General features: G+C 42.8%; 1 protein-coding gene across 1 annotated transcript in view; it reads left to right on the top strand.

The window, feature by feature from the left end:
- Positions 1-13,881: 13,881 nt before the first annotated feature.
- Positions 13,882-22,785, top strand: part of CHRNA5 (cholinergic receptor nicotinic alpha 5 subunit) — a 29,177-nt gene continuing 20,273 nt past the window's right edge. The window contains exon 1 of the mRNA XM_031956786.1: positions 13,882-14,232. Coding sequence (XP_031812646.1) covers positions 14,094-14,232 — 139 coding nt within the window. The 5' untranslated portion in view covers positions 13,882-14,093. The remainder of the gene's footprint in view (positions 14,233-22,785) is intronic.

The following is a 22,785-nucleotide window of genomic DNA, read 5'->3' on the forward strand; positions in this document are numbered from 1 at the left end:
GAACTGTGTGTTTATTCCAGCTTTTAGCTGAGTGCCATTAAGGGAGACCTCTCTATCTGCCTTCTGAAGAGACAGTGTAGTGGTAGGAGAATATCCGACTGGTTGCTGAGCAAGAACCAGAGAGTTATGTGCATCTGGGTAGGGGCCGGTTTCAGAGCAGTCACAGCAGGAATCCAGGAGAACTGGTGGGGCTGAAGATGGAAATGAGGCGTGTCTGGGGTCAGGGTGGCTCGGCCACCAGCTAGTTAAGGAGCCGGGCCTGAGCTCTCAGGTTTCTGACCTTCGCTGTAGAACCCATTAGAAACCAGACTCCTTCCTTGTCCCTCTTAATCCGTTCCTTGGAGCTCGCCATTACCTCCTCTTGTCTGTTATATCGAAGTTGTCTGTGACTCCCCTCCCTCCCCTGCCCCTTGTGTCTGTTAACAAGGCTTTCCTAGCATGTTTAATTTGGGGGTGACTTCATTACCCCCCTCCCCCCAGGTGATCTTGTATAACAGAGTCCCACTGACTGGAGGCTGGAAGCTTTCCCATATGTTGAGGCCAGCTCTGCATCTCTGACTTGCCTTGAATCCTAAATCTGCCTTTGGAAGGCTCTTCGTACTGTGCGGGGCTGGTCCTCACACAGCTCACCTGGCCTGGCCAGCCAGGATCCTGTACCTCGGGGTACAGCCCATGCCGCCCTGAAGGTCCTCAGCACTCCTGCCTGTTCTGCCCCGAGGCGCAGCCCAAGTCTCACCTCCCCGTGTCTGGGGCATCCTCCCTGATCACAGATGGTGGGAGATTTGGAGATAGAAGAAACCTCAGGTCATTGAGGTTATGGGTCATTTAGTTCAACCAGCTCAAAGGGCTGCTGTGGACATGCTGGGAATAGGAAGGCCTGGCCTCCAGGGCTTTTTGTTCTAACCTAGAGAGGCCCAAAGGAGGATAATTGGTGTCGAAAATCTATTAAAATTATCTAGAAGCTAGGGGAGACGGGGAAGGGTCCCTGGCGGGAGAGCTTGTTTGTCTGGGACGTGAAAGACTCCTGGGATTCCCTGAGGGAAGGTCTTTGAGGGGCGATCTGCGGGAAGGCACAATGCCGAAATGTTGGAGAATGAGGGGCTGGGGGGCCCCTCAGTCAAGGGGACAGCACGGCGAACCTGACGCAGCCGGAGCACCCGGCTATGGGAGAGCTCAGGGTGGACTGCAGTGGTCAAGGAAGGCTTCTGGCCAGATGTTGGAGCTAGGCTTCCCGGGGTAGTTAGATGGACAAAGAGAGTAGGAGGGAGGACATTACAGGTGGGAAAAACGGGATCAACAGAAACAGCCCATTCTGGTGAACACTGCTCATCAGTGGAGGAAGGCTTGGAGAGGACGCCCCTCGGGCCTGTGCATCATCCACACCCGGCACCCACCCCAGGACTCGGGGGTCCCGTTGGACCCACCCAAAGAGGGCAATTCTCTGGCTTTGACCCAAGGTCTTCCTGGTCCCTACGAGCAGAGCTGGGCCCTGAATCCAGGCCAGTTCCAGATCCCTGGCTCCTTCCATGTCTCCCTGCTTCCCTCTGCTGGCCTCTCCTTTTATACATGACACCGGCCCAGACGGGTGAGAACACTTACTCAGTGTCATCCAGAGACCCCGGGTTCAAGCCTCTGACCTCTGCCTCCAAGTCCAGTCTTTGCAATCTCTCCGGCCAGATGGAGCTCCTTCAGGCCAAGGATATAATTTTAATTTAATTTTAATATTTAATAATATTTTATTATCTTTTTATTTTCTAAATTGATGCAGAGTTTTCAACACTCACTTTGCAAAACCTTATGTTCCAATTTTTTCTCTCTCCCTTCCCCTCCTCCCTAGACAGCAAATAATCCAATATGGGTTAAATGGGTGCAATTCTTCTAAACATATTTCCATATTAGTCATGCTGTGCAAGAAAAATCAGATCAAAGGGGGGATAAAATGAGAGAGAAAACTAAGCCAACAAACAACAAAAACAGTGAAAATGCTTTGATCCACATTCAGTCTCTGTGGTTCTCTCTCTTCTTTCCCAAGTCTATTGGAATTAAGGAACGTAAAATTTTCATGGGGAAAGTCTACACCAAAAAGGAACCTGAGGAGGGGTCAGAGTTGGGGGAAAAGAAAGTTCCCTGGTGTGGGACATGATGGAGGAATCCTGATTGATTGAGAAGGGAAGAGATGGAAGAGCTGGGTGCCTCCTTAATGAGGTTCTGGAGGGAGCCAGTGGCCGAGGATACTTCCAGGGTGTGCATATGGGAGCCAAGTGATCTTCCAGGCCGGAGTATTCTGGGGTAATGGAGGAGTCTGGATTGCAGCCTAGTGAGAAAGGAAGCTTGGGTTCTACTAAAACAAACTAGCTTCTCCCCAAAGCAAGAGCAAGGAATGGAGCTGACACTATACAGATATTTCTTTGCATTTTCCTTGCTGAAGTTTTCTCATTTGGAGATAGACAACTTCTATGGTAAATGTATTTTTTTTTTGTCCTTCCCCTGAGATTGCCATAAATAAAAGCTTATATTTACATTGTACTTTTCACATACATATACATACAATATGCTATATATATACATTAATATATATACATTGATATACATAATACATTATATATCAATGTATATGTATTATATTGTATGTCTATATGTATGTGAAAAGTACAATAGAAAAGTACACACAGATACCTATGTGTACACATATATAGAAATAATGCTGAGCCACATGATTTTAGCACCAAGGTGGAGCTAGTGCACAGAGACGAGCTTGGAATCAGGAAAGCTCATCTTCCTCAGTTCAAATTGGGCCTCAGATACGTACTATATGTGTGACCCTGGACAAGTCACTTAATCTCGTTTGCCTCAGTTTCCGCATATATTAAATAAATAGGAGAAGAAAAAGTATCTTCACCAAGAAAACCCCAAATGGGAAAGAAAGAGTTAGACATGATGGAACAAAACAAAAGAAAACAAAAAAAAAGTTGTATTTTTTTAAAAAAGAAACTAACATTTTTTGACTATACCAATAATATTATCACTTTAAAGAAAGAAATTGAGGTACTGAAGCCACTGTGAGTGGTCAAAAGTTTACACCAATATCCAGAGAACTGAACATCCAGGTTTCCTGATTTACACAAACTTAAATACATCTCAGAAATAAGACAGATTTAAAATATGTTTCATCAATCTTTCGTTACTTTTTGCTTTCTTCTTAATGTTACATTGATATAATGCTTTCAAAACACTTTAAAATATTATCTAATTTTATCCTCACAGTAATTATGAGAGGTAGGTGCTATTATTACGCCCATTTTACAGATGGAGAAACTAAGATAGACAGTGATTGAGTGACTTGTCCAAGATTACTCAGCTAGTTAAAGGTTTAAGGTTGAATTTGAACTCAGGTGACTTGCTGACTTCAGCTCCAATAGTCTCCCTATGGTGCCGCCTATTTGTCCCTTAGTTGTATTATAGTTTTTGTATATTTAGTCACTGCAAGACTGTAAATTCCTTGATGGCAAAGTATATGTATTCTGTTCAGTTCCACAAATATTTATTAAACCTTATTCAACTTCATATCCTCAAAACCAAAACTTAGTAGATGCTTAATAAATGTATTGTTGAATTAAATTTCTCTTTATGTACTTTTAGAACCAGAGAGTCAAAATAGGAAGGAAGATTTTTATTTAGAATAGGAAAGTGTAGCTTTGTGAGATTGTGACTTTTTACCCCTAGAACTATGCAAGCAAAGGATGCTTGACTACTGGCCGAGGAAGTTGTAGAGGGGATTATAAGACTGAGCCCCTTCTCATCCAAAAGACTTTTTCTATTCTATTGAGACAGACTGGAATGATATGGAAAAGTGATTTCACGGTGCTCATTCTTCCTGGAAGCTTGCTTTTTATATATTTCCTATGAACAGAGGCTGAATCTGCAATGAGGTGAAATAATTAGTAAAATATTCTTTCAAGATTTAACTTTTATCATTGTCCTCTCCTTTCCATCCTTCTCTTTGTGGGGTTTGTGGGGAAACACCTTCTCTGATTTCAGGAAATTGTACTTGTTCACTTTCCCTCTCCCAACTTGGAAAATCTCTAATCTTCTCCTCCAATAAGAAACCTAATGATTACCTAATGTTTTTCTCCTGATTAATTGTCTCCTTGTAATTAATTGTTCTTATTTGATTAATTGTTTTTAATGTAGAAAAGTTTGTCTCCCCCTGTACTGGGGTTCAGTGCCAAGGATGAGGAAGGTTACTGGTCCTGATTTGTTGGGCAATCACCATGCATTACTAAATAAATCTATATACTGAGAAGCTTGAATCTTCATATCCTCATTTCATCTTTTACCCGCTATAGTCTCTCTTCAGAGAGTATTATTATCCTGTGGAATCATTAATGACTACTGTGTTGATCCAGTTCTTAAATCTTTCAAAATTGTCAATTTTTACAATACTGTTGCTATATTATAAATTGTTCTCCTGGTTCTGCTCACTTAATTCTATATCAAAGTGAAGTTCAAGTGATGCTTGATCCCTTCATCTTTTCCCCATTTTTATAGATTTCTATCTATGTCCCCTAATTATGTGGGATAAGTTCCTCCCAACATCCATTCCCTTTCCTTCCCTAAGCTATTCTTTCTCCATCATTTCTTTTCCTCTTTTAACATTAGCAGATCATAACAAAACAAACTATAACCTAACAAAGATAACAGCCCTGACCTCCATCGTAAACAACTTCTTCTATGACCCCTGCTGACTTTATATTTCTTCTTCCTCCCGATTAGAATACAAACACAAATAGCAATTTTTTTCCAATTGCTAGCTTGTGTTTATTTTTCTTATGTTTCTATTTATAACTGTGTTGAATATTTTTCCCTTGAAAGATACATTCAGTTTTTCTGGGTAAGAAAAACCGATTGTAATTCTGCTTTTTGGAATGTTGAATTCCATGCTCTCTGTTTCTTTACTTTTATAGTTGTCAGATCTTGCGTGATCCCACCTGATTTTCTTTTTGGCAGTTTATAGTAGTTTTTCTTTGACCTGGAAGCTCTGAGTTTTGGCTATGACATCCCTAGGGTTTTTCACTGAGAAACTAATCAATTCTTTCTACTTTCACTTAGCCCTTTGGTTCTAAGAAATCTGGGCAGTTTTCCTTCATTATTTCTTGAAATATCATATCCAGACACTTTCTTTTTTTTTTGGCTGAGGCAATTAGGGTTAAGTGACTCACTCAGGGTCACACAGGTAGGAAGTGTTAAGTGCCTAAGGCCAGATTTGAACTCCTCATATCTTCCTAACTTCAGGGCTGGTGTTCTATCTACTGCACCAACTAGCTGCCCCTCAGACACTTTTTATAGTCATAGTTTTTAGGTATTCTTAAATGATCTTTTCTTGATTTGTTTTCCAGGTCAGTTGGTTTTGAAATGAGATATCTTATTTTTTGGTCTAATTTCTAATCTTTTGATTTTATTTTAATATTTCTTGTTCTCTCTAGGAGTCAGTAACTTTAGTTTGGTCCATTCTAATTTTCAGCATAAACTTTTGTATCTTTGTGTGAAGTCGTTATTTTCCTTCCCAGAACTTTCCTCTGGAATTCTCACTGTCATTCCAGTTCTTTCCTCTATCATACTCATTTGTTTTATAATACCCCTTTAATTTTTTTTTAAGTTTGCATCATTTCCTCTCAAAAGTCTAGTTGGTTTTAGGACCAAAATGTATTTTTGTTTGAGATTTTGCCTGTAAAATTTTCAATTATTCTCCTCTTCTGGATCGTGTTCATGCGAGTTTATCTTTTCTCATCCATGAAGCACACGTCTTGTCTGGGTAACCAGCTGTTGCTGACCAGGGGACCTTTTGGACCTGAGACCATGAGTGTGACCCAGCTGGGAGACCTTCTTGTGCTTGCTGTGTTCCTGCATAAAGGACCAATGTCCATGATGTGCTCTAGGTGACCCCTCCTTGGGGGCCTCTGAGTCAGTGCTGAGTCTGTATTCCAGACCTTTAGGCCAGGGCTGGGGCTGTCTATGGTCAGCTATGGGAATCCCCACCCTGCCCTGAGCCTGTGATCCCAGCCCACCCGTTACTCACAGTTCCAACCCTGGTCACTTGTATAGGGGTTGAATTTGTGATCTTGGGTTGCAAAGAAACCTTAGTTTCTCTTTCAGTTTCCCACTCCCTATCACATGCAGGGCATTCTTCTGGGAACATGTTGGGGTAATCGTGAGGTTGGCTGGGTTGTGCTATCCCCCCCACTTGGTCGTTTTAACTTGTCTCCTCTCCATCACCCTCCACCTGGACTATGGCAATAACATCCCAACTGCTCTCATTGTTCCCCCTGCATCGTCACTTTGTCCAATCTGTTCTCCCAAATTACTGGGAGCTGGCTCCGGCACACACTAATAGCCCCTCTCTGTTAGATAGAGGCCAGGTTCCTCTGGGAGTGAACTCAGGCTGGATCCAGAGCAAGTGGGGCTCTCAGTGAGGGACAAAGTGGGCTCCGTGTCCCAGCATCCTGTGTCCAACAGCAATCTCATAATAGGTCAAATTGTAAAATCAAAATAAAGAAGTTTGGTTTCTTGGGTTGAGCTTTCTTATTACTGGCTAGGATTTGGCATAAATTATTCTCCTCTTGTGATTTACTTGTTTTTTCCCTCCCACAATTAGATTTCTCTAGCAATCACTGGATCTGTAATGGGAAACTTGGCAGCAATAAAGATTGAGCCTGTTTTTATTTCTGGTCATTTGCTGCAAGAGAGATTGTTGTTATTGCTCTAGCATGGCTTAGGGATGGCACGTGTGATGAACGGGTTCTGGGGCAGCTGGGTGATATACTTCTCTGTCCAGAGATGCCATTGAACCTTATTTTGTGGGGCTGGGTTTTGTTATTGAAAACTAATAAAAAAAACAAATTAGTTTCCTTTCTTAGAGCTGTCCAGATGAAAATATTGGCAAGTTCTTTAACATTTTGATTGCTGTGGCCATTCCTATTGTAACAACTCTACTGGGCTTTTTATAGGGCCTTTTGGATTTGAAAATTCTTCAAAATATTCACTTCTTTGTTTCTTTGCTTGGTGAAAAAAACACATTTCTTTTTTTGCTTTGTAAGTATACACCTTTTATTCCCAGGAGCTCGAATGTCACCTAGCTATGCCCTCTCCTCTTTCAGAACTCTTAACTGGCAAGGTCCACTCATAAACTGTAAACATACTCTAGACCTTCCTCTAGGTCACACCATTGTATCAGGAGTAATGGAACATAGAGGCTGGTCATTAGTATGTTCTCTCAATCAATCTCCCTCCTTCCTTCCCTCCTCTCTGTCTCTCTGTCTCTCTTTCTCTCTCTCTCTCTGTCTCTCTCTCTCTGTCTCTCTCTCTGTCTCTCTGTCTCTGTCTCTGTCTGTCTCTCTCTCTTTCCTCCTCTCTCTTTCCTTCTCTCTCTCTCTCTCCCCTTCTTTCTTCTCTCTCTCCCTCTTTCTCTTCTTTCCCTCCCTCCCCCATCCCTCCCTCCCCCTCTCCTCAATCCTTCTCTTTCTCTCTCCTCCTTCATCCCTATCTTTTGTTCCTATACCATCTTCGTGTCCACACAGATTTTTCTTCTTCTTCCACCCCCCTGTTCTGCTCTTCTCTGTACCTGCTGACAGCCTCTATGCTGCTTCCTCTGGACTGCTCTTATCCTGGCTTGCAGCCAGCTCATGCCCACTATGTACCCTTTGGGTAACTTTTATTTTGAATTTTTTAAAGAGTGGTATTACATTGCTTACAGCCTCATTAAGAGAAGATTGTTGTTATTTTTACTGAGAGAGAGACAGAGATAGAGAGACAGAGAGAGAGACAGAGAGAGAAAGACGAGAGAGAGAGAGAGAGAGAGAGAGAGAGAGAGAGAGAGAGAAAGGTCTGTGGTACAGGGGAAAAACTGATCTCATGAAAAGCATTCACAATTCTTTCCTTAAATTAACCCTTTTGATTGGGTGTTCCTCTTGCAGGTCTCTGACCTCACACAGAATTTATTCTTTAAGCAGCACCTTGAGATAGACATTAGGAATAGGGGTAGCAAAGTTCTTCAATCCTCCCAGTTTAGCTCAGTTGACCCCATTACACAAAGCAAATAGCATCACTGGGTGAATGACATGAGACTGCAATGCACGCTCCCAGTGAACTCCATTTATTTCTGACTTGGGATGTAATGTCATCTGGCCTGATTCTCTTCCCATGTGCCCTATTTTACTCCAAACTCTTTTTGATACTATCAGGAGAATGGGCTGTGGGATAATGTGGCTGGAGGCCCACCTGGAAGCCAGAGAGACCTGGTGCAGAGTTCTATCTCTGTCTAACACTTCTTGGCTTGTGATCCTGACAAGTTACTTAACCTTTGGGCAATTTTCTAAGACTCTAAATTGCAAAGGAGGTGCTGACCCAAATTAGTCGATGGAAGGGTGAGTGAGTCTGACAATGTTTGCTGGTTTCCACACTCTTAGTCCTCCACTTCTGCAAAGAAATGATGTGGGGGATATTTTTTCATCTCCTCTTTATAATGAGTAACCCAGGCTAAGGCAATAGGTGGTGCAGTGAATAGAGCACTGGGCTTGGAATCAGGAAGATCTGAATTCAAATCTGACCTCGAGCCATTTATTGGGTGGGTGATGCTGGTGAACTCACTTAATCTCATTTACCTCATCTGTAAATTGAGCTAAAGAAGGAAACAGCAAACTACTCCAAGGATCTTTGCCAAGACCCCACAAAGAGTTGGGGACACAATTACAATGACTGGACAGCAATAGACCATTATAATTGGAATTCAATCTTCTGCTTGTTGTTTCCATTCATATTACTTAGTCATTATGTATGCTCTTTTCCTGGTTACTTCACTTTGCATCGGTTCAAAAAAGTCTTGCTTGCTTCTCTGAATTCTTCATATTAGTCCATCACAATTAGTTTAACCATTCTCCAGTTAATGGGAATTGACTTTCTTTTCAGTTCTTTGCTGGCACAAAAAAGTACTGCTGAATATCTTGGTGCCCAGTGGAACCTCCCTTTCTATCTTGGACCTCCTTGTTGAAATAGATGCAATATTTGCATTTATAAAAAAATTTTAAAATTATTCCCTATTATATTTCTTTGTTTTCTTCCTTTCTTCTATATTACACCCTGGAATGGTTACTTACCTTCCAAGGCCTACCTTGTGGGGAGGAATCAGTCCTTGAGGACCTTAGCTTCTATCTGGAGAATAATAAACATGACCCTGAAAGGGCAGACCTTCTGCTTCTCCAAGAGGCAGATTCCTCTTGGGATAATTTTCCCTCCTGCCATGTCGCTAACCATCTTGGCCCAACACCCTAGCACCTTGTCTAGAATATCCGCCATCCGTCTCTGCCATATCTATCCCCTCTGAGCTCCCGGACCCTTGATTTATGTTGGTTCCCGTCCTGCTCCTACCCACTCTTGGCTCTCTCCAATGAATCCCTACACTCCCCACTGGTTTTACCAATGGCCAACGCCGGTTCTACTTGCAATAGTGGACTGGCTACCTGAAGGCTGTTAACCACAGGCCTGTAGTGCCACCTGGTGGTTAAATGCCTCAAGGTGAGCCACCCTCTGGCGAGAGTCCTCCAAGGTATTCTTGTTCCCTCCCTCTTCCCTTCATGCATTTGTTTTTTCACATGAGCAACCGCTCAGATGAACGATATTCTTGTTCATCTCTACTTGTGCGTTGGAAATTTTCAATGAACAATCAATGCTTTGCTCCGCCATAATATTGCTATCATTGATACCAGTGGTTCTCAAAGTATGGTCTAGAGAATCCTGGGGGTCTCTGAAACCCTTTTAGAGGGTCTACAAATTCAAAAATAGTTTTTATTTCCAATCTGGCAAATGTCTATAAATATAACCCAGATAAACCAAAACGCTTTGGAGAGATCCTCAATAATTTTTAATAGGATAAAGATACTGAAAACAAAAGTTTGAGAATCACTGATTTATGCCATTAATGACAAGTAATCAGTCCCCAAGATGATCTGTAGGGCAAGCGCTTTATTACCTCCATTTTGGGAGACTGTGCCCAGGATCACACAAATCAGTCCCAAATCCCAGCCTCCGCGCTGCACCGAATGATGCTCGGGAGACTGGAAGCCCCCTGAGGGCGGGCTGGTCCTGGGACGTAAGGGACTACGTGGTCATTGCTCGTACTCCCAGTGCAAAGCACAGAGGTTTAACAGATGCTAAATTAAATCGATCGGACGAAAGGAAGGGGTGCTAGGCTCGTCGAGCCTTCAGGAGCCCCCTCCATCACTCCCATCACCAGCCGCTGGAGAAGGGCTGGGGAGAGGGCGTACGGTACAAACTTCGAAGCGTCCTGGTCAGAACCCCCCCCCCCCCAATCAGGGGTTTTCTGGGGGGAAAATACACAGAACACACTTTTAAGGTTAAAGATCCCTTTCAATAAAACAAGAAACCAAGCCCTGCTTTGTAGCATTGCGACTTGAAGGGAATATTTACACAGGAGATTTAACAGTTGATCTATTAGAGACGCCCAAGCCTTACCCCCAAACGCCCCCCATCTTAGAACAGAGATTCTTAAGGTGCTCTGTCTCCGGGACCCCGTAGGGAGTCTGGCGGCGATTTCTCGGAGTCATGTTTTCAATGGCACCGAGTAAAACGCACCACTAGGTGATGCCGCAGTGCATACAGCGATGGATCCGGAATCTGGAGTTCAAATGCAGCCTCGGATACTTTACTTACTTCACCCTATTTGCCTCAATTTTCTCATCTTTAGTATGAGCTGGAAAAGGAAATAGCAAATCGCTTCAATATCTTTGCCAAGAAAACCTCAAATAGGATCACAAAGAGTTGGACCAGAATGAAATAACTGAACAATAAAGTAAAAGATAAAATAAATAAATAAATGAAATGAAAAATAAAAGATAAAATAAAAAAGTAAAAAAAAAAAATACACAGAATTCCAAAGGACATCAATTATATTGAAATACAGCTATCAAAATATTTTTAAAAATAAGTTCATGGATATCAGATTAAGAACCTATGATTTTGGGGGTAGAAGATGTCTTAGAGATCACAACTCTTTCTTTTTACAAATGAGGAAACTGAGAAGTTAAGTGACTTGTTCAAATTCACACAAGTAGTAGGAGGAGTAGTGTACCATACTGCCTCTTGGGCCAGAAACAAGAACTCCATTCTACATATATGCTGCCCCCCCCCACCCCTTTTAAAGTAATTTTCCCTTTCCTGGGGAACTTGTTTTATTTATTTATATTTTTGCATGCTGCACAATATGCATAGACAATTGTTCAGGATTGGGGCTTGCATATGAGAGGGATGTGGAGGAGTTCTCTGGATTTGATAGGACCTTTATTATGACTAGCTATTTGCAAAAATTGACTCTGTTGGCCATTATTTCCATTTTCATGGCTGTGTTCAGAACAAGATCACTGCAACTGTTTTTTCTATGTTATTCAGATTCTTTGCAGCCAGAAAAACCAAAAGTTTGCTTTTCCAATAGTCTGTGCCTTATTCCTCCAAAAAGAACTAAGAAGAGTCTGTCTCAGAATGTTGATGCTCCACCACTGAAGTTCAGAGAGAATTTATCAGGTCTTTTGTGCCAAATAGACCTTTCTAATCAATTATGAACAGTAGCAGCAGAATCCACCACCTATGGAGATTTGGAAAGAGGTTTCTAGCTGGCAACTGAGAATCACTGTCCAAGTTGCTAAGCATTGGCGACAGATGGAGTCAGTGATATTTATAAATGTTAATTGATGATAATAGAATGCTGGGATTACCTACTCATCTGAAGGAGCCGTGTGTCATCCCTGCTGATATCAGAGAATGGCAGAGCTGGAAGGGGCCTTTTGGGTCACCTGGTCTAATCCCCACATTGGAAGTGGATCAACTGAGCCCCATTTGGAAAATGACTTGCCTCAGGTCTCTGTGGGAAAGCACCAGGATTGTAATAACTTTACTTTTTGGTCTGAACTTATGATTCTTGTCAATGAATGGATTTCATCTCTAATTTAGAGAGTGGGACACTGAAAGGTTAAGTGACTTATTAAGTATATACTCTTATCTTTAGCTTTTAAAGTCCTTCACAACCAACGGACTCAGTGGACACTTCCTCTTTCTCATATGCTTTGATCCAATCAAACTGGCCTTCCTTTTATAGATCTACTCCTTAGTATTCTATATGAGCTGCTAAAGCCAGAAATCTTCTCTTCCAGGATGGAAGTGTTGCCTTCACTGGGCTAGGTCTCTTCAAAAAGATACAGTCCAGGGACCTCTCATTGAAACTCTGAAATTAAGATCTGCTAGAATCTCTGATCCTCTAGCACAGCCCTCATGAGTGAAAGGTCACTATCTCACTCAACTGAGGCATGTAAGAAGACTTCATTCATTCATTCAATAAACACTTCTGTCAATTTGGGATAAAAAAATAGAAGTAGAAAGGACTGTAGAGGTCATGTAATCCACTCACCTCTCCCATTTTAGAGAGGAAATAAAAGTCTGGGGCTGGAGTGAATTGTCTGCATGTAGCAGAGTTGGAATCACAACTCAGGATCTTTCTGACTCTAGAGCTAGTACTCTTTCCACTCCCTTCTATATTTTTCATTCTCTATTGAGATCTTTTGTTTTTGATTGCACCTAATTTCATTTTTAGATATATCCCTTTACCCTAACGGAGTACCCCTTTGTAGGGTATAAAAACAAGTCGGAACCACCGACCAACACATTAACAGTGTCAGACGGCACTTAAATCCCAAACCCAAACCCACTGCTTTCTCTGGAGAGGAGGGAGGTTAACGTTGATGTTTAAATTAATTCATATTCTATTAATTCGTGATGAATCAATCAAGGCAAAGGCAGGTTTAGCTACAGAATCTTAAATGCAAAATTTCTAAATGTGCTCCTCTGTCAGCTGAGGGGATTGAACTAAATGGGCACTAAGCTCTCCTCCTGTTCTAAATCCATGCAGTTTCAAAATATAAGTAGACACATAGAGAAAAACATTAGAACACAAAGGGGCTAGAATACAAAGGCGAGCTGGGCTCCTCTGGCCAGACAGAAGCATCAGAAGTACAGAAAAAATGCAGAAGAGGACAGTGGCCAGATTTGGGGGTGGGGTGGGTGGACGAAGGACCAGCACACGTGGACAAAGCCCCGTGCCAAGTTCTGAGAGGGGGAGATAGATTCTGACCTTGCCGGGCCGGTGAATTAAATAGAAAGCCTTTTATTTGATGCTGGCAGCTCTTCACAACCTGACACTCCTCCGCTACTTTTCCCGCACCCAACTCTGGCCATCCTCCATGCCTGGAAGACTCTCTCTCCTCCGCTCTGACTGCTGACCTCCTTGGCTTCCTCTGAGTCCCAGCTGAGATCCCACCTTCTACAGGAAGCCTTCTCCAACCTCTCAGTTCGAACGCCTTTCTTCTCTTCTTGTCTCCTATTTATCCTAAATATAAGTTGTTTTTCTGCTCTATTGGATTCCTTGAGGAGCAGGGACTGAATTTTGACTCTTTTTATATCCCCAGCGCTTAGTGCGATGCCCGCCCGACACATAGTAGGCGCTTAATATTTAATTGACTGACTGGAAAAAGTAATTATTTCTTGTCTGTCCCTGCGCACGTGCCCAGTATTGAGAGCCCCTCCCTACGTCCCCGCCCCCTGGGGATGATTGGACTTTAGGATAAAGGCGTGGTCTGCCTGGGAGGGGGCACTAACAGGGGGAGGGCAACCAGGAGATGGGGCCGGCTGAAGGGATCGTCACGGACGAAATGGGGGGGTGGCGGAGGGGGAAGGGGTTTGGGCAGGTGCTGGGGGCGGGCGCCCTCCGTGGGGCCGGGGTGAGGCTGAGTGGGGAAGGGCTTCATGGGGAGATGTACCTCAGTGGGTGGGGGCAAGTCCGGAGGGGGCCGGGATGCTGCTGGGCTCTGGGCGTGGCTGTCGGGGCAGTGGCTGGCAGGGAGGCGGGGCTCAGCAGGGTCCGGTCCCGAGCCCGGCTTCCAGGGGGACCAGCTGGCCGCAGCGCTGAGCGCTCCCACCCAGAGCGCCTCCTCCAGCCCCGCGCAGCCTCGGGACCCTCCCCAGAGGGCTCGGGGGGCATGGCCGCGGCGGGGCGATCCCTCTCGGTCCTCCCCGCTGCGTTCGCCCCCAGCATCCGCGGCCCTTGTGGCCCCCTCCTCCTCCTCCAGCTGCTGCTGCTGGCTCGGGCCGGCGCCCCGGTCAGCGCTGCGTGGACTGGTGAGAGCCCGAGGGAGAGGTCCGGCGTGGGGGTGGGGGGCGAAGAGCAGGGACTCTGGGGGGAGGAGGGAGTGCCGGGGGTGGGGGCAGAAGGTCGAGGAAGTAGATGTAGTGCCTGGGACGGAGGGTCGGGGGGTGCTCCCAGTGAGTGTCAGGGGGGCCCAGGGAGAGGCTGGGACAGGCAGGGAGAAGAGACGCAGGGTGCGCGGGGAAAGGGCTGGGAGGTGATGGAGAGGCAGAAACTTGTATTAAATAACAGTTCAGCACCTAGGAGTGGGGCTGGGGCCGGGATGCCAGGGAGGGCGACCCGAGGAGCGGCTAGGATGCGGCCAGGTGCGAGGAGAACGTGTTAAAACAGCAGCTTTCCGCAGTACCTGGAAAAAAAAAAACAGCGGGGGGAGGGGGACGGGGGGGGGGGTGGAGGCAGCGGCTTTCAAAGAGAACCTTATTCTGCACCTCCGGAATGAGTTGTTCTGGGTCGTTTGTACCTCGTGCCAGCAGCGTCCTATGACTTGGGGGCGGAGGAGATATTCCGGATAATGGGTTTGCTTTATGTAAGTTTCTGCACACGGGTGTATGGTTCCACACTTCATCGATCCTTAATCTGGGGACTTTCTCCGCTTGGAAATAAATACCCCTTTGCTTTCACTGATTGTCTTCAAAGAGTTGCCGTGGTCCCCGACTTTGTCATCCCGAAATCGGTGATGACCCCTCACACCTCACTGAGCTCATCCAGCTCCTCCGGGGAGATTCTCTAGTTGTGAGAAATCATGCTAATATGGTCCATGCTGAACCCAGGGTCACCTCCAGCCATGATGAGGCATCGGGGAGGGACTGGGGAGCAGTGGCCGACTCTTGTTTGGATAAATCTGCAGGTGTATGTACACGTGGATATAACAGCTCATATTTATGTAATTTGCCACAACTCTGTGAATTAGTGGGAATCTGATTAATATTGTTTTGTGGGAAAAGAAACAAGCCCTGAGAGGATCAAAATGACTTACTCAACAAGCAAGGTCAGAGGATCACTCTCCTCTTGTGACCTCAAAAGCTTTTTCCACCGAGTTATACATACATATTCACATTTCTACTTTCCATATGTCTATCCACATAGAGAAAAGCAGCCCTGTGTAAAGATTGCAAAATGAATTTAATAGGATCAGCGGCATTTTTTTTTTTTTTTTAAGGAAAAACTAAAGACAGATTTTAAGAGACTAGAAACTACTGGAAAGACTCTTTCCCCCTTGGTGATTTGGCTTAGGGTTTCATTTTGTTAATTGCGATGACACTTTAATTACTGTAATGTTTTAATTAGGGGTTTTAAAAGTCTAGGGACTTGGTGTTTAAAATGAAAAGAAAGGTCATTTTTTAAAAAATTCTGCAAGGTTCTAAGCAGCAATCGATGCTTATGTCCTTAACTATAACTTTTTCCAGCTATGTGATAGTCTATTGTTACCTGACCTGTTATTTGTTGTAATTTGTAGACTGGGCTTTCTGCTTTGATTTTTTTTTTTTCTCCAGGGCTTCTGGATTGTCTTCCTGGGCTGGTAGAGGGAGAGGGAAACTCAGGATTAGGTCTTTGAAATGGGTACAAGGTTAGCATTTCATTTGGGACAAGAAGTATTCACTTTTAAAAAAAGTTATTTCTTGAACAGAAGATAAAAAGGCTATTTCAGTGTATCCCCCATTACAATCCTATTATTCCTTTGGGAATTATTCCCTTGCCTGAGCAATGAATCTCTGTCTGGATATGGAATTCTAATTTCATTTGCTAGGTGCTTTCTCAGGCTTCTCATTAGTTCAGCAAGAGAACAACCCTGTGTCAACCTCCCTAAATATGTGTTTGGGAGAAACAACAACAACAATTCATGGTACTTTTCACTATAATATTTGAATGCATAATTTTTTAAAAAATGAAGTGCTACTATGAGCCAAGCACGAAGGACTCAAAGACAAAAGTAGCAGTTCCTTCCCTCAAACAGCTTTCATTTGAATAGCAGAAGAGAACTTGTTGATGTAGCTTCCATCTAATATTCAAGCAATGGAGTTTTGGTCTGTGGAGTTATAGGTCTAGGGAAGAGAGTGATAGGGCAATCAATTCTGTGGGAGTTGAGGGTGAAGTAGGGAAATGGTAAAATGTATGGGGTGGATGGGATTAGAGAGGATGGGTTGGGATCAGCTGAATATCATTGGTAAGGTAAATTTTCAGTCACTCACTGAACCACCAACTAGGATAACTCAGTCCAGGGCAGGGTTCCTGAGGTGGATGGATACCTCAGAGAAGGGGCATATGGTGTCTAAAAGACTTATGCAAGGAAAAAGCCTTAACTGTTTCAGAGCTTCAAGAAATTGCGGTGTCACTTCTGTTTGCTTTGTATATATTTTGTATTTAATTATCTATGTATTTGTTGTTCCTTCCTCCCCTAATCCCAGTAGAATATAACCTTCTTGAAAGCAGGGATTGGTTTTTCTTTTTTTCTTTGTATCCCCAGCACATCAGCGCATAATGGATACTTAAATATTACTTGTGGAATTGAATTCATAAATTCATTATGAATTCAGAAAATTCATTCAGAAATTGAATTCAGAGTATAATTCCTCCATGCATTAGTACACATCTTAATGAGTTGTGGCCAAAATAATTCATCATCTTGTGGCCAGACCTGTGGAGAGAAATTTTTCTGAATTGAGTTGGACTGGTTCTCAGATGATGGATGCAGAAATCACTTAGACTTGAAGCCTTCTAGTTCAGTGGAATAGGACCATCCAGAGTGTGTGCTCTGTCAGAAGAGTCTTCAAGAGCCCAAGGTCATTTCTTGACAAAACAGGGCTCCAAAGGAAGATTAACAGTATCAGCATTCACAAGATCATGGCACAGGGTAAGACCTAAACACAGAAACCAGGTAGATCTCATTCGTATTTCAATGGTTAAAAGTGACTCCATTCTTGATACAAGGAAAGTACAGATCTGGGAAATAGCTTTTGTTTTTGTCCTTCGTATAGTTTTTAAAATAATGATTTACAAAGCATGCACATGAGCATAACAGGTGATTAGGTTCAGGATTATATTTATCCATGGGACATGTTTTAATTTTGTTTCTCAGAGTTAATGTGGGAAGCAGTAAAAAAAAAAAAAAAAAACTTTACTATAATAATAATTTAATAAAATTTAATTTAAAATTTAATAAAAGTAATGTTTTTAAGTGCACAAAATAAAATTCACATAAAATGCAAAGGAAACACAGCTATCAAAATATTTTTTAATGAGTTCATAGAGCTCAGGTTAAAAAATCCTGATTTAGCTCAATTCTATCATTTTATAGAGAAGGAAAGTGTGGCCCAGACAAGGAAAGTAGCTTGATCACACAGATTGTGAGTAATTGAGCTGGGTTTTAAATTCATGTCTACCTGCTCTGAAACCCAATGTTCTTTATTTTACTAGAAGGCATGAAAGAACCATGTTGAACACAGTTCAATGACAGCAATAGACAGCGTCAACAGTGAGTTTTCAAGTAAAAATACCAAGCAGTAATCTTGGTGGATCCTAATGAGTGCATTCATATTTTTGAGTAGTAAGACTTGTCTGAGAAGCTGAAGTTGCAAGATTTTTTAGCAAAGCTAATTTTTTTTGCATCTGCTTGGTCTGTATTTGGCTGCTGGTTTTTTTTAAAACTGATTTGTGTTTTGTTTGAATGACCTTTCACTACATCATGAAAAAAATCATGAGCATTTTATGAAATCAACCCATCAACAATTTTCGTGTGGAAATTCATCTTGTGAGATCAGCATATTGAGGTCGTATGATTTTGAGTGAGTGGGGAGTTCTTCCTCCAATGCACTCTGCATCCAGTCTGTCTTAGACTGAAAGACATTTGCCTGCCATTTCATGCCTTTGGATTGCTTTTCTTCCATGCTTGGAATACTCTTTCTCTCCTTATTCCTCCCTTTAATCTTCTCTGGATTCTCCCAAGACTCAGTTAAAATCTTAATTCTTCTAAGGTCTTTCCCAGTATTCCCCTTTCCCCTCATCCTCCCAAACTGTTATCATCTTCTCTCTGGGGATACCTTCTATTTTTGGTACGTGCCAATTTTTTTTTCATGCTGTTTGCACCATTAGAATGTGCGTTCCTTGAGAATAGCAACTGTATTTTTGTTTTTCTTAATATCCCCAGTATTAGCATGGCTTCTGGCATACAATAATTGCTTAATAGATGACTAACTGCAAGCTCACCATTTTATCCATCAAGACACACTGCTAGTTTTTCAAAAATTGATTTGGCAAGCTGATTTTAGAAAGGCCTGGAAAGATGAACATGAACTGATGCTGAGCGAAACAAGCAGAACTGGGAATACAGTGCACACAATAACAGCAAGAACATGCGATGATCGAGTATGAGAGACTTGGTTCTTCTCAATGGTTTAGTGAACCAAGGCAATCCTAATAGACTATGGGCAGAAAATGCCATCTGCATCCAGACTCTTATCACCTCACACTTGGATTCTTACAATGGCTGCTGATGGGTCTATCTGCCACCAGCCTGTCTAACCAAGGTGGTTCTCCATTCAGCCACCAGAGTGAGTTTCCTAAAGTGCAGACCCAGCTGTCACACCTTCCTACTCAGTAATTCTGTGACCTTTCTGTTCCTCCTAGGATCAAATTTAAATCCTCTCTTTTGGTGTGTGAAGCCCTTCATAACCTCACCTTCCCCTCCTCCTAAAGAGACTGAGTATAAATCAACCCATGCCATGTTCACTTCTTTATTCTGTTTTTTTTCCTGTTCTATTTTTCTTTCCCAACATGATTCATAAAGCAGTATGTATTAAAAATCAATAAATTTTATATATATATATATATATATATATATATATATATATATAGAGAGAGAGAGAGAGAGAGAGAGAGAGAGAGAGAGAGAGAGAATTGGTTCAGAAGATCTCTGCATTAGGCAGTCGTCAAACCCAATGAACCAAGTCATGATGTCCAGAGAGGACAAATGAAGTTGGGTGTTTATTATAAATGCCCCCATATTTTCCTCCTCACTCTCTTGCTGCATTTTCGCCTAGACCATACCCATTAAATGTGGGTGTCCTCTGAGACCTGGGCCCCCTTCTCTTCTCTCTTTAGGACTCTTGGTGATGTCATCTGATTCCATGGGTTCAGATTTCTGGGCTGATGATTCTTGAATCTACTTATCCTTCCTTAGCCTGTCTGCTGACCTCCAATCTTGCCTTTCTAGCTGCCTATTAGACATTTCACAATGTCCTGTAGACACTGTAAACTCAGCATGCCCAAAAGTGAACTCAGAATCTTTCTATACAAATTCTTCCCCTTCCAAATTTCCCTGTTTGTCAAGGACACCACTACTTTCCCAGACCCCCAGGATGCCCAGTCCTCTCCTCACTCTTTTCCCCACCATAACCAATCTTTTGGGAAGGTTTGTTGACTTTACCTTTGTAATATTTCTCAATACACTCCCTTCTCTCCTTGGATACTGTCACCACCCTGGTGCAGACTCTCATCACCTCACACTTGGATTCTTACAATGGCTGCTGATGGGTCTATCTGCCACCAGCCTGTCTAACCAAGGTGGTTCTCCATTCAGCCACCAGAGTGAGTTTCCTAAAGTGCAGACCCAGCTGTCACACCTTCCTACTCAGTAATTCTGTGACCTTTCTGTTCCTCCTAGGATCAAATTTAAATCCTCTCTTTTGGTGTGTGAAGCCCTTCATAACCTCACCTTCCCCTCCTCCTGCCCCATTCCTTTTCAGTCTTGTTATACTTAAATAAATGCCCCCCAACACCCACATACTCTACAAGGTCTATTGACAATGGAACTCCTGGCTGTTTCTCAAGCAAGTTATCTCCTGACTCCTGGCTGCCCCCCATCCCTGGAATGGTTTCCTTCCTCATCTCTGTTTCCTGGTATCCTTCAATTCCCACGAAGATTCCCCCCCTTCTATAAAAAGCCTTTTTCAACTCCTCTTCCCTAGATTGCTTCTCTCCCATTTACCTCCTCTACAACTCATTTGTGCAGAGTTGTTTGCATGGTGTCTCCCTTATTTGTATCTGCTTAGCTCAGTGCTTGCCACATAATAAGTTCTCAATAAATATAAATCGCCCGCCTGCCTCTATAAATATCTGGAAGCACAAAAGAGTCCTGGGTTCTAGGTTTTTAGGTTGGGTCTGGGAAAAACAATTTATTGGATTAATTTTCAGATTCCTTCAACTCTCAAATTAGATGATTTTCCAAGTAAAGCTTCCTTCCTTTAAAAAAAATCTACTGTGCCTCATGGTTTTCAGTGATTTATTCTCCAGAAAAATTAAATCTCTTGTCTACCAGTTTCCATACTTAACAAGCTGATAGAACGTCAATGAGTCATAGAAAGAGAGCCCAAGGGATTAATTATTTCTCTATTAAAGCAAATATCTTAAACAGACACGTATAGGTAACATAAAGCATTTGCATCATGCTCTAATCCTCATTAGAATCTACATTTGAGAAAATGAATTATAAACATTTGGTCCAAAAGAAGTATTGTAGTATTTAGGTCAAAAGTTTAGGGTTCAAATCTCTTTTCTGGGACATGGTCAAGTCTTCCATATGCAACAGCGCGCTGCAAAATGACCAGTCAGTCAACAAGCACTTTATAATCATTACAATGATTCCTTATGTGCTAGCCACAGTGTTAACCACCAACTATAAAAAAAGGCTTTGATCTTGTCCTCAAGGAGCTTACATTCCAGTGGGGAGAGAAGGAAAGTCGTTTCAGAGGGAAAGAGTAAGCGATGGAAGAGAAGAGGGTTCGGGAAGGGTCAAGGTAGAGTTAAAGCTGAGTCTGGAATGAAGAGAAGGGGAGCATTCCTGGTGGTGGGGAGGTGGGGAGAAGAGGAGAAAGAGGGGGAGTGAGGGCTAGTCAGTAAAAATGTATGGAGTTTGGGAGAATGAAGGAAACAAAAGGCTACTTGCTCCTGGATCCCAGAGGGCAAGATGAGAATAAGATGTAAGAAGTGAAAAGGTAATAGGGATCAAGATGGGAAAGGCTTTGAATGTGAAATCACATACTATAGGGACAGCTAGGTGGCTCAGTGGATAGAGCATCAGCCCTGGAGTCGGGAGGACCTGAGTTCAAATTTGACCTCAGACACTTAAAACTTCCTACCTGTGTGACCCTGAACAAGTCACTTAACCCCAATTGCCTCAGCAATAAATACATAAATAAATAAAAAGAAATCACATGTTATATTTGATATTGGATATAACAGGGAGCTTCTGAAGTTTATTGAGTAAGGGAATGACATGATTAGACCCAAGATTTAGTAAAATCACCTTGACAGCTGACGGAACTTGGATCGGAGTGGCAAGAGATTTGAGGCAGAGAGAGGAACCAGAAGACTTTTGTGATAGACTGGGTAGGAGGTGATGAGGATCTGCACAATGCTGACAGTTGTGTGAGTGGAGAGAGGGGTCACAGAGACGATGCTCAGGGAGACATAACAAGAGAATAGATGTGGGGTGAGTATGAGGAAGGGGGCAAGGGTGGTGGCTGGGTTTTGAGCTAGGAGGACGTTGGCACTGGGGACAGTGATAGAAATGTACGGAAGAAATGAGTGTTTAGGAGAAAAGATAAAGGTTGTATTTTGGACATTGTGGCTTGGGATTCCTCTAGGATGAGGCTCAGGAGAGACAGCAAGGTTGGTTATATGGATCTGGGTCATACACAGAGGTGACAACTGAGCCCATGGGAGCTGATGAGATCACCAGATGAGAGTATTGAGAGAGAAGGCTTAGGAGGCAGCTAGGAGACTGCATGGTGTGCAGAGTGGGAACTTGTGATCAACAAGATTTGAGTTCAAATCTAATCTGAGGGCATTTATTAGCCGTTTGATACCAGTTAACCTTTATTTCCTTATCTATAAAGAGGGAATAATAACAGTACCTTCCTGGGATTGTTGTGAGGATCAAATGACAGTTATAAAAAGTGTCAGACACATAGTAGGTACTATATAAATGCTTATTTCCTTCCCCCCCTTCCTCCAAGCTAGAGTCTTGAGGGTATAATCTGGATGAATTCAGCAAAGTAGATTGAGAAATGGTCAGATAGGTAGGAGAACCAGGAGAAAGCCAGACACATAGTAGGTACTTTCCCTCCCTTTCCCTTCCCCTTGCCCCAAACTAGAGTCTTGAGGGTATAATCTGGATGAATTCAGCAAAGGAGACTGAGAAATGGTCAGATAGGTAGGAGAACCAGGAGAAAGCAGGGTCACGGTTACCTAGACAGAAAGAACAAAGTGTCACAAATTAGACTCCACTAGATAGAGAGAATAACCAGATAATTAGGATCCCAGGGCCCCATTGCTGGAGTTAGAGTGTCTGGTTAGGAGCAGAGGCAGCTTGATGGCCAGATTTCAAGTTGTAAAGAGCCTTAGTGGTCACCTAGTATAGCTCGTTTACTCTTAATTATCTAATTGGCTAATTTATCGATTCATTTGTTTATTTACCAATGAGGGATTCTGAAGATCCAAGTGTCTGTGACTGCAGTAAGGGGGATAGT

The sequence above is a fragment of the Sarcophilus harrisii genome, chromosome 2, assembly GCF_902635505.1.
Source record: "Sarcophilus harrisii chromosome 2, mSarHar1.11, whole genome shotgun sequence".
Lineage (NCBI taxonomy): Eukaryota > Metazoa > Chordata > Mammalia > Dasyuromorphia > Dasyuridae > Sarcophilus > Sarcophilus harrisii.